General features: G+C 44.1%; 1 protein-coding gene across 2 annotated transcripts in view; it reads left to right on the top strand.

Moving 5' to 3' along the window:
- The window catches only part of Phactr1 (phosphatase and actin regulator 1), a 278,883-nt gene that overhangs the window by 80,543 nt on the left and 185,981 nt on the right, over positions 1-12,359 (top strand). For both annotated transcript variants that reach the window (XM_028763224.1, XM_028763223.1), the window contains exon 2: positions 9,133-9,297. In XM_028763224.1, the coding sequence (XP_028619057.1) occupies positions 9,159-9,297 (139 nt within the window). In that variant the 5' untranslated portion in view covers positions 9,133-9,158. The remainder of the gene's footprint in view (positions 1-9,132; positions 9,298-12,359) is intronic.

The raw sequence follows: 12,359 nt of genomic DNA, 5'->3' as shown, positions 1-12,359 counted from the left end.
TATGAACCTGAGGGCTAGATGCTTGTTTTTATAAATAAAGTTTTATTAGAACACTGTGCTGTTCATTTGTATAGTCTGGCCTGTGACTGCCATCGTGGGGCAACATCAGAGATGACCATTTACAGTAGAAACTGTCTTGTCCATAAAGCCTAGAGTGTGTTTACTGTCTGGCTTAACAGAACTCACTGATCTCTGTAGAAGAAATCAGGCTTAACTAAGGTTTGATTTGACTCTGCAAGGCATAAATTACGTCACCGCAAGAACATTAGACCTGATGAACAAAGAGTCCACATTATTTAAAGATTGTCTATGGATTAACACAGGCTTTCCACATTCATCCACAAGCTAAACAGACGAGTTCTGCTCCCAGGTCGTGTACAGTCTGTGGCTCGAATAAGCGAGAGCTTGTTTGCTGAGATTCCGTAGTCACTACACATGTCAGTGGTTGAAGATTAAATTCAGGGAGCTGAAACAGGAATTTTGTGTTGAATGTCTCAGGATGAACTCTGCTGATAACATCTAGCATCTTGGTAATTGTAACACCGAGTCTGTGTAATTGAAGGATTAAATGGGACCTACTTCTCTGGCCCCGGTAACCATGCTCTGCGTTCCTTGACTGCCTGTGGTCATGGACCAGAAATAGCCTCATCATTTCCAGGCCATGCTTCTGAAATGTAAAGCATTTGACAGAACAGGATCATCTCTTCTCAGCTTAAAGACTGTTCACTAGTAACCAAAGCTGGATAAAGACCTTTCACTTTGTAGCTCCAGTGTTGACTATGGCGGTAATACATCTGGTCTGTAACCCCTCACAAATTGCAACCTGTCAGGTAAGAGTCCCAAGAAGATCCAGAGTTGAGTCTCACTGCTTGGTCTCATCCTTGAGTAAATCACTGGAGGTACAAGGCCAGCACAGGGCCGCATGGCTACCTCTAGTGTTAGGATTAAGGCCAGATTCTTTGTGAAACCCCTGGAAAGAAGCCCCCTGATGGAAGTTAAAAAGAACTCACATTCACCATAATCTACCCATGGGGTACATTTACACTCACACTGCCTTGGCTTCAAAATTAACACTGCTCTAACACTACATGATGTATAACATTTTCTAAGAAGCAGGTTTAAGCTTATTCCAGTCTAAACTGGCACCTGCTGGTCTTCTAACCATAGTTCATAGCATAGACACTTGGTAGAGAATGCCCTACAGCCCTTAATGGCCTGGTGGTCCAGTGTGGGCATCCTCCACAGAACCTACAGATGGGTATGCGAAGGGGAAGATGACAGTCCTTCCTCAGCCAGTGCTCAGCTCAAATCTGTTCATATCAGCATCTGTTTTGTAACCTTATCATGTACAGAAGATCAGCTTTCCTTCTCCCTGAAGATCTCCCGTGGCCCGGCCAGTAACACAAAGTTGAATAGCCAGACCTTCACACAGTGGGGAGATGTTTTAAAAATAGGCATGTCTTAATTAAAACGCATGTGTTTCTTTGCTTCTGGGAAGCTGTTGCCTTCTATTCATTAGCCTGTTCCCAGTTGTCCCAGATGTCCACTGGGGACACCACAGGTCACAGTCTCCAAGAGCAGAGTGAGGGTTTGGAAAGGTAATATCATACACGTGCTTAGCTCAGGACTGGCACGGATGCAGTGGCTAAGGAATGGCAGCTGTCATTAATACTGTCCCTGTCACAATCCTTGTCGTCCCTGGTATTCTTGTCATTGTGTTTTCTATCACTTTGGCAAATACTTAAATACAATCAACTTACAAGGAGAAAAGGGTTTGTTTTGATTTACACACACGTATACAATTTAGTTTGATCAGATTTACTACTAATTAGTCTAGTCTGACCCCTCCCCCTCCTGTAGAATGCTCTTTCACTTTCCAAATAGTCCTCCTTCTACTTTCTCATCTCTCTTGGTGACCCACTAAGTCCAATTAGAGGTGCATGAATGTGGATGGGAGGCTACAAAATGGAATACAAGCAACCCGTCAGGGGTCCAACCACCAAGGAAATTGACCCCCCTGCCCCAGCAATCATTAACTGCCCATACCTTCTCAAGGAGGAATAGCACCCATGAGCCCCACCCCTACCCATGATGGGATGTAAATGGGACTGATGGAGTGCTGGCCTTGTGTGGGTAAACAAGGAGGAAGTTTTAACTCAGTTCATGTCTTCGGAGATTCCGTACTCACAGGAGCCTGTCACCTTGGGCCTGTGATGAAGAAGAGCATCATGATGGAGGCATAGAGAGTCAGTTTACTTCATAGCAGCCCAGAAGCAAAGAGGAGACAGGAACAAGTCAGGGCTCTGATGCTCCCTTCAAGGAAAAACTCGCAGGAACCTTTTTCTCAGTGTGCCCTACCTCTTACATGTTTCACTATGTCTCAAAGGTGCTAGTCTGAGACTAAGCCTAACCACATGGGCCTTTGGGTGACACCTTTAAGTCATTAATGGGATCATCACCATCACCACCACCACCACCACCATCATCATCATCACTAGCCCTGTCCCCATCAGACCCTAAGGGAACTACTGTCACATTTAGAACAAGAAACAGGAAGCCTTGATCAGGTTTTAATTTGGATCCTCCACTTGGCACACAGGGACAGCTTCTCAAGAGGTCGACATGCCCTGTTCCTTCTGTCCTTTGCCTCTCCAGCTAGACATCAAGTAGCACAGATGGTGGCTTCCTTCGGACCTGTAGCCCAATGGGATGGCTGAATGAGTGCTGCTTACTAGACCGTCAGTACTGTCCTCAAATGGGGCATTTTTATTATTGTTTTCTCTGTAATGTCACATGTCTACAGTGAATTCATACACCATCCACCCCTACTCCTCCCAGACCAACCCCACCTCCCCTAAATGGGATCTCCACATCACATACACACACCACCCCCAAGATCCTGGGAACATTGCAGAAGAGCGGGCAGAGACATTTTAAGAGAGTTGAAGGTCCAGGAAGACTTCTGCAAAACGATGTCTTCTGGCCATGACACAGTCATTGTATTCATGAATTCACTCACGAAGCTGTGGCTTCCTACCCAAGATGTGCACAGGATCAAGGTGGTTGACATTCCAGCGTGGGGGAGAGGGAGTCTTGAGGGGAAGGGCCTTTTGGAAGCCAAGCCACCCTGAGAAATGTCAGCTGAAGTGCTGTGCCTACCTGCAGTTAACACATGTGCCCAGAGTGCTCAGGTGCCCCAGGTTGATCACAGCACACAGGGAGGATTTGGGTTCAAAAAGACCAAAATCATGCAGACGTCAAATATTATCTTTCCTGAATTTCTAAGAAGAAAGAAAAAAAATGTTGTCTTCTAGACATTTCCCTCCAGACTGAACAAAATCCCGTTGTCAAACAGGGAGCCCTAGCTTCCTATTAAAGGAAGACCTTTGGATCTGCTGCTGGGAAGTCCCCAGGAGATGCTAGCCCAGGCCTCCCTCTGCTTGCAGGCTCTGAGTTACCTCAGCTGCCTGGCTTGCCATTCTCCCTCCTGCCATTCAGACTGAGAACAGAGAGCTTAAGCAAAGCAGGCTTTCTGTGATCTGTGTTTAAAAGGAGGCTGATTTCAAAACCACTTCTGGCCCATGCCCCTTCCCTTCCTTTTGCCTTTGTCCCATTATCTCTCACATCCCTGAGTCAGGAGAGTACTTGATTCTGAGCTCTGTTTTGTTTTGTTTGTCTTCCTTTATAAACCGCATTCACAGGCTGGCCTTGTGCCTTCCAGGTTCATTATCTGATGGCAGAGCATCCAGGTTGAGAGCTAGCCTCCCTTGTCAGATGAACTGGTGAAAATGTCGTATGAGTGATTAAAATGTAAATCAGCGAAGCCTAGTCAGCTTAGCAATCTTCTGCACTCAAGGACTACGTATCTTGAGTTTAATAATACACTTATCAAGGTTTCATTTAACTAGATTTATAATTACGCCTTTAGAATGCTCTCTCTGCTTTATAGCGCCACTCTGGGTTTACAAAAGCACTCTTAATTGAGGATAATTATTTGAATACAACACTTTCAGAGTAATTTTTGTCCATTGCTTAAAGATACAGCTGAGAATAGCTTTGGTCATTGTCATACTGCTGTGGTGACACACCATGACCAGAGGCAGATTGGGGAGGGAAGAGTCAGCTGACAGCTCCATGTGAGTCTCCATCACTGAGGGAAGCCAGAGCAAGAGGTCAAACAGGGCAGGAACCTGGAGGCAGGAGCTGATGCAGAGGACACAAAGGAGTGCTGCAGGCTAGCTTGCTCTTCATGGCTTGCTCAGCCTGCTTTATCAGGACCATCAAACTAGAATGTGGCCACACCCACAGTGACCTGGGCCCTCCCATGTCAATCAATCATCTATCAAGAAGATAGATGTATCACAGGCTTAGCCACAGGCCAATCGGATTGGAGGCATTTTCCCAATTGATCGTCCCTCTTCTAAAAATCCGGCATGTATCAAGTTGATGGAAAACTGGCCAGCACAGTCATAGTGGTTAATGTTTTCTTAATTCCAGTAGTGAGATGTATCTTCATATCTCTCAACATCAGTTAAATCAAATACATCCATTCTTTTGCTGATTTTTAATACACTCTAAATAAGAAGCATATTCATGTCTTCAGGTGCTTTTGTTGTTGTTGCAGCAGCTGCTGCTGCTGTTCCTGCTGCTGTTTTTTTGGGTACTGGATATTAATTCTGGGGCTTTCTTTATGCTAGGCAAAGACTGTACCTCTGAGCTGTGTTCCCTGACTCGGTGTGCAGATCTAAACTATAGCAGTGATTTGGCGCAGATGCTGACACTGCAGAAGCAGCAACTCCAGCAGCTGGAATCTAAAGGAAAGGGGGTCCAAATTCACTGTTGTGCCACAGCCTATTTGCCCGTTCCAATTGACTTCCTTTTCCATTTTTATTATAGCCTGTTTTTAAATTCCTTTTTTAATCTTAACACCCTTCTTGGCTATCTGCAGTGCATACTCATTGAAAACCTCCTGAACCGTCACCTTCTTCCCTCAGCCTCCAGTCTGAGCTCCCCAGCGCTGCTGGAGGAAGCTCTCTTCTGCCCACGTCAGATCTCATGTGCACAGCATAAAACTTGGTGATGCTGAGTACTGCTGTGTGCTGATCCTCTTGTCTCTCCTCCTTCCTAGAAACCCCATTCCACAAACTTCTCCCCCTCTTCCCAGTGTCTCTTTCCCTCACCTTTCCTGAATCCTACAGTGTGTAAGACCATGAACACTAGATGGTTTCTGTTCTCCCTCCTGGAAAAGTTCTTAAAATGGTTCCCCAAGACCTTGGGCTATAAACTCCAACCTTTGTAAAAGGGTCCCATTATCTAGCCCCACAGTCCTTGACCTTGAGCTGTCAATATGTCCTATTTCTTCCTGTTCTCACCAATCTTCCACATCATAGTTGTGAAAGCCCCAAACTTTAGTCCTTCTTTGTCATGCCCCTGATCGAATTCCATCTGTTATTTCTGAACTCCTGGCACTGCCTTACCTAGGTACTAGTGAAAACGAGTACTGTGGCTTTCTGATTATTTCTCTTTGACACCTGTTTCCTTATATGCCAGCGTATCTGCCCTTGTCTGCTACAGTGGTGGTCCTAAGAAACATCTTATTGCTACTAGTAAACTACAGCATCCTGATAGTGTTACCCTTTGTGCTGCTGTGACAAACACCTATGACAGTTTTCATTTGTTTGTTCTGTTTTGTTCCATGTGTTTTGGTTTGTCATTTGGAGACTTTGGTTCCCAGTAAGGCTGCCTGTGTTGCTTTGAGCTCACAGGAAGACAGAATACCTGCAAGGAGTGTGTTGTGGAGCAGAGTCGCTCATCTCATGACAGCCAGGAAGCACAGAGACAGAGGAAGAGATGGAGGAGGGGCTGGAGAGCCAGTCTCTTTGAGGGCATGCTCCTAGTGACTGCTTCCTTAGGTCCCACTTCTGAATTTCCACCAGTTTCCAATAATGCTATCAAATTAGGAATTTTGTCAGTAGACTCACCCACTGATGAAGTCAGAAGCCTTATGATTTACCCATCAAAAGTCCTACCGACAAGCACTGCTGAATTGAGCATTCAGCACCAGAGGCTTTGGGAGACATACTCATATAAACACTGCCCATGGTACCTTCTCAAACAAGCCAGCCTTTACCTGCCAATCAAAAGTAAGCTTCTCCCCCAAAGCCTCTTCATCCCCTTTACTAGATTGCACTCATTCATTGTGGGTCTTTTTCCCAAAGCATGTATCTTCTAGCATCTTCTATACCTCAGTCTCAGTGTTTATTGTCTACCCTATGTCCTAGCATAATTTCATCAGTCAGCATGTTCTGATTTAGATACTGATATAGCCTCAGTCTCCAGTAAAAAGTGAGCATTTGATACCTATTTGTTGAATATAGTATTGTCAGGTGCCCCTTTAAATGTTTCCATACTTCCCTTCTGATTCTGAGATTAAAATCTAGATGCCTAATAAAACCATGTCAGGAGTTCAGGTGAGCTGGTCCCAGACTCCTCCAATAATAGCTCTCCACTGATGTCATTGCTGGGTTCAGTCTCTTAACATTCCAAGACGGCCATGTTTGCAGCCCTCTTGGGTTTGTTTCTCCTGAAAGGGATCTACTTCTATTTTTTTTCCATGGGAAAAAACTACTTTCCTCTTTTAAAACCTAGAAACATGAGCGCTCTCTCTCTCTCTCTCTCTCTTGCTCACTCTCTCGCTCTCTCGCTCTCTCTCTCCAGGGTCTTCTCCAGTACCAGGAATATACATTAGTCTTAGTGTTCAGGCTGACGGCCCCTGTTGCGGTGTTGGACACTGACCCCTGCTCCTCACACCTGCTTTCTCACAGCTACATCTAGCTCATGGTTGTGTCATCCCAGAAGTAGGCACAGTGTCTGGCACCGCATTAAATGCTCACTGGGTCAAACAATGGGACAGAAGAGCTGTCTGTGTGTTGAATCACGTGCAGATGGTCACCAACTACAGTTAGACTTCGGATCTTTCAACTCTACGGTGGTGTAAAGGTGATGTGTGAGGTAGAAACCGTGCTTTGTATTTTGAATTTAGGTCTTTCCCTTGTGATGCTGGGTCAGACCCTCTCTGGAAGTTTTCACAACATCAGGGAACATCTCTAGTAAGTCAGCCCCAAGAGGAAATAGCAATGTTCTGCAGTTCTTCTACAGCTAAACAGTACTACCACAGGTAGGACTGGTAGGTCACATGCAGTCAGTGGGTTTGGTATATAATGACCTTTTAATTAGTGACACTTGATCATTCATAATGCCATCCTCAGTCTAAGAGCATGTGAAGTTGAAGGACTAAGAGCCTGTGGCTGCTCTCACCCCCAAAGTTGTGCCTCCTCCACTGTGTTCTTTGTGTTAATGATGTAGGTTCCACTCTGCTGACCTGAGTTTGGGGGTGGAAACATCTCCTGTCCTTCAGGTCACTCAGGTGGTCCTAGGGCCTATGAATAGACTCTGTTTTCATATATCTCCCAGGTGCATTGATGGCCCTTAAATCCTTCTCAGAAACTGCCATCTATTCATCTGACACCAGTATGACTGCCACAGGAAATCGCCTGGCAAATAGTTGACACCCTCTGTATTTGTGGGGAAAGGGGTGGCTTATGTCAAAAGTGTGTTCAGATCCCAATAGGTAAATTCTCCAGCCACACAGTCAAGCTTTCAAGGACTGTGTTTGATGCAAGAGACCAGGGGACATTTTTATGAACATAGTGTTGGAGGACTACACTGTGGTTCAAATTCACTACAATTTTAGATGTGATTTTGCTTTCTGGATTGATTTCGTTTTACACTCAATTCTGTCCAGGAAGCTAATTTCTCTTATCATTCTTATCTTAGAAATTTGAGTTGGGGTATATATTTAGATTACTGAAAGTTATAAATACCCATGTAACTTGGAAGAGTTTGTTTTACTAGACGGTAAAAGAGGTTGGGTAGTTGTGGCCTTTAAGGAAGGTCCATAACCCTTCTTTAGGAAGGACTGAAAGGCTTAATAGCCTTGTGTTAGTTAGTTTTCCATTACTGTAACAAAAACACCTGAGCTAATCAGCTTATAAAGAAGAAAACTTTATTTGGAGTTCACGGCCAACTGCTCCTACTGTTTTGAGCATGTAATGAGGAAGTGAGCCATGGATATGGTAGATCAAAGTGGCCAGCCACTGGCTGCCAGGGAGCAAAGAGTCAGGAAAAGGAAGGGCTGGAATCTCAATATCCCGTTCAAGGGCACACCCTAGAACTTGCTTCCAATGGACTCCACCGTCTAAAGATTGAACTACCTTCTGAGCTTAACACATCAGACTGTGGGGAACAGTCCAAATCCAAACTATAGCAATGTGGTTATTGGGATCAGTCTAAGTGTTCCCTAAAAGCAAGACTCCAGGATTAAAGAAAGTAAAAATTATAAAAAATCTAATGAAAGTATGAGTGATCTTAACATTGCTCATTTCCCATAGGAAGGAGCTACCCCCTGCCCAGATCTCAGTGCTTCCAAGGTCTGAATACAGCAGCAGGCCAGTAGGAAGTCTCAAGCAATGGGTGGTAGAGATGGGGGCACCAGAACAGACAGCAGATGAATATTTTCTTCCTCCCTTTCTCTCAACAAACAATTCTATAGAAGTTACATGTGCCATATAGCAGTTGAGAAATTACCACACTGAGAGTTATACCAACTCTAGAGTGAGTCTTCAGATGGCCTTTGGGGAATTCAGTCAGTCACCTACCAGGGGAGCCCCTGAAATCTTCCTCTCCCTTCTCTGACAGCTTAGTGAAGGCTGAGCAAATCTGATTTCGACAGCGGTGTATGCCCACAATTCTAGGTACTTAGGAGGCTGAGGCAGGAGCGTTGCTTGAGACTTGGAGGTTGGGACCAGTCTGTATGTCACAGTGAGAGCCTATCTCTTTAAATATAAGCAAATTTGGTTAAAGGTGTTCTAGATCTCTAGGATCTGGCTGACTGTCCCCTAGCTTTCAGAACACGCTGGTTGATATGACTTCCATTCCAAAAGGCAAGCGGAGCTCACATCACGTGCTTTCTGTTATCTGTCACCATGGAAAACTCGGGCCATCTGTGAGGCTCCCATTTTAACACATCTCTCCCTTTCTCTTTATTTCCATCACTTTCTTGGGGAAAACAAGCTGAGGAAGTGGAGAGGCTGGCAGCCATGCGTTCTGACTCGCTGGTCCCAGGTACGCACACCCCACCCATCAGGAGGAGGAGTAAGTTTGCCAACCTGGGAAGGATCTTCAAGCCTTGGAAATGGAGGAAGAAGAAAAGCGAAAAGTTCAAGCACACATCAGCAGGTAAGGCGGCTGCTGGCCTTGTTTCTCATTGGCTGTTTATTGAGTTAAACTCGGTATCCTAGTTTGCAGGATTTCGATTGCCATCAGCTATCTGATGCAAAGCAGAAGCTCCAGCCTTGGAATTGCTCTCGCCTTTAGTAATTCCCAATACGATAAGGTGTTGCTTTTATGTCTCAGCTGCTTTTCCACCTTTCACGGACATTTTTCTTCCCTCTCATTGGCTACTTTTAATTAAAAAAAAAAAGACTGCTTTTGTTTGATTTATAAATTATGTGAACTTGGAATTCCACCTCTTCTATAATTGAATACTTTCGCTCCAGCCCAAACAATCCATTTCTTATTATTCACCCCAATCTTCACTGCCCCAGTGAAAATCAACACACAGCAGAAAAATGACTTATGTACGGTCGTTGGTGGATAAGATCAGGTTATTTCACGGAGGAAGAAGCATGAATAAATGATTCTTAGACAAGGCAGAAAAACAAAGACTAGAAGTGAATCCCCATTGCAGTGTGAAGTTAACCGTGTGTTTCCTAGCTCTGAAGCCAACTGGGAAATGTTGGGGAGATCACCTCAACCTGAAGCCAGACTGCCTGGGTTCAAGTCCCGGTTCTGGTATTTGCTGGCTATAGGAGCTTGCTTAGTCTATTTATTTGTACCTCAATGTTCTCATCAATAAAACAGGAGGCTAAGAATCAGTACTTTATGTGAATTTTTATCTGTGGAGACTTAATGAGCAAAGCAAGTACCTGTTTTTAAGCACACGAAGAAGTGGAGAGAAAAATGTATAGAGAAGGACAAGGAGTTTTAAATCCTGCTGGTTTTAGAGGAGATGAAGGGAAATCTGTGCAGATTGGATTTGGGTTTGTCGTGTAGTCTTGGGGTTGGTATACCAAAATACTACTCACTAGGTGGTTTAAGCAAGAGAAGTTTATTTCTCACAGTCACAAAGGGTATGAGTCCCAGGTAAAGTTGTGAACCGTGCTGGAGACTTGGTTGGCTGACCAGTGGTCTCCATCTTACAGTACCGCATGGACTTTCTTTTATCTATGGATGCATAGAGCAATTGTTGTCTGGTTGCATCTAAGAACTTATCTGAGGCCCCATGCTCTTGACCTCTCCTAAGGCTAGCTGGTCTCCAGAGACCCACATCTCTACCTCCATTCACACAGAGTGGGGGAGGGGGCTTAAGGCTTCTTATATGACCTAGAGGTAATGCCTCTGTAATGTCTGTAAGCCTTTGTTTCTCTTGATGGATCCAGACATTCCCTGGGCTCTGTTCTAAGCTTTTTATTTTCTTCTTCCACTATTTTCTAAAAACTCATCTGTCTCCAATGCAAGCAAAGAAACAAAGTAACAAACAGGAAGGGTTCGAAATGGGCGTGTCTGCAGTCACGCCCAGCGCCTGCTCCCTGAGCACCTTGTCCCTGTAACTCTGATTTGCTCCATCCTGAAAGGAAAACAGGCTTGTCTAAATCACAGCCTCTCTGAAGCAGTCCTTTCACTCTAACTCTGCCTTCACCTTCGTTTGGATGAATGCTAATGTGCTGGTGTCAGATAACTCTTGAAGTGTTAAAAATCCGAGAACTTCAAATGTCAAGCTCTTTTGACTCCCAGCCTTCATCCAGTAGATTTCATCCAATAGATTTGCTAACTTTAAATTCTTATCATTATTCTTCTGCTTGATTTGACAGCTAAGAATACCATTTATATGTGATTTCGGTCTCTTTTTAGAAGACACAGCTTCTAAATGGGCATAGTTTTCAAACTGAATATATATATATATATATATATATATATATATATATATATATATGCCATCAGACCCCACCAGAGAAGTTTCTTTGTGCAATGGTTGGCAGCTACTATGGAAACACAAAGGTCAAAGTGTCTGCAGAGTGCTCAAACCATACAGGATCATCTGTATTACACCTTCTCACCCCACACTGCAGGAAACATCACAGAAGAGAGGGCAGAGAGATTGTGAGAGCCAGAGATCAGGGAGAAATAAGGTGAACTGACCTCCTCTGTGTTTGACCGAGCCCCTGCACACATGAGCTCACAGCAGCTGTGAGGTCGCCTACAAAACACCTTCACAAGATAAAACCAGTTGACATCCCAGCATGGGGCAGGGAAGGGCTTATGTCCATTTTTTTTTAAAAAAATGAAAGATAAGTAGAGAGGAAAGCTAATGAAATGGACTCTGTGGGCAACATCTGGCAGCAGACACTGGAACAGAAAAGGAAATGGGCGTGTCCTTTGAGGACCTATGGAGAGTTGTTAGCTGCTGAGGAAGTCAGTTATCTTTAAGGCTGTGGTCCCTGGTGGCTGCCCATGCTCTAAGGGATGGCCCTTAACTCATGTGTGTATGAGTAGTACTAATTGTACTCAGTGAGTTATTATATATAAAATGAGGGAGAGAGACAGAGAGAGACAGAGAGAACATGAAGTTATGGAAGAATAAGGACTGAAGGGTAGATCTAGGAGAAGTTAGGGATGGAAGGGATATGTGAATATGATGAATGTACATTGTAGGTAAGTTAAGAAATCCTCCAGGAATTAATAAGACTATTAATAAATAATAATAAAAGACATAGCTCCTGGATTAGAAAGCAGAGGGTACACCATAAAACATCTTCTTATCGTGATAGATGGATGAGCAAATCATGTCCCTGAAGCTATTCAAAGTTTCTTTCAAATCCCATGTTTCACCCTGTGTAGCTTCCTTTCTTCTTAATTGGATGTTATTTATCACTTTAGCAGAGGAAAAACTTTGTGAGCTAGCTCTCAGCCCAGAGGGATAATTTGACATCAAGGGATAGTCAGCAGGATGAATGTGTATTGGTATATAATTGAAAATGTTGACTCTCCTGTGTTTGGATAAGTCACAAGTACAAGAAATACACAAGAGAAGTCCTGGGTTAAGAGTCAGCCATTTTCAGCTGGGCATGCACGTATTTGTCTTGCATGCGTATGCTTTTAAAGACAAGATATTATTCCATTGCCCTTATCAAAGCTGGGACCATCTCAGTAGGTAGCATGACCTTTGCAGTGGGGTCCTT

This window comes from Grammomys surdaster, unplaced genomic scaffold, assembly GCF_004785775.1.
Source record: "Grammomys surdaster isolate TR1022 unplaced genomic scaffold, NIH_TR_1.0 137, whole genome shotgun sequence".
Classification (NCBI taxonomy): Eukaryota; Metazoa; Chordata; class Mammalia; order Rodentia; family Muridae; genus Grammomys; species Grammomys surdaster.
The sequence above is the reverse complement of the archived record's forward strand: the minus strand, read 5'-3'. Positions and strand labels throughout refer to the sequence as shown.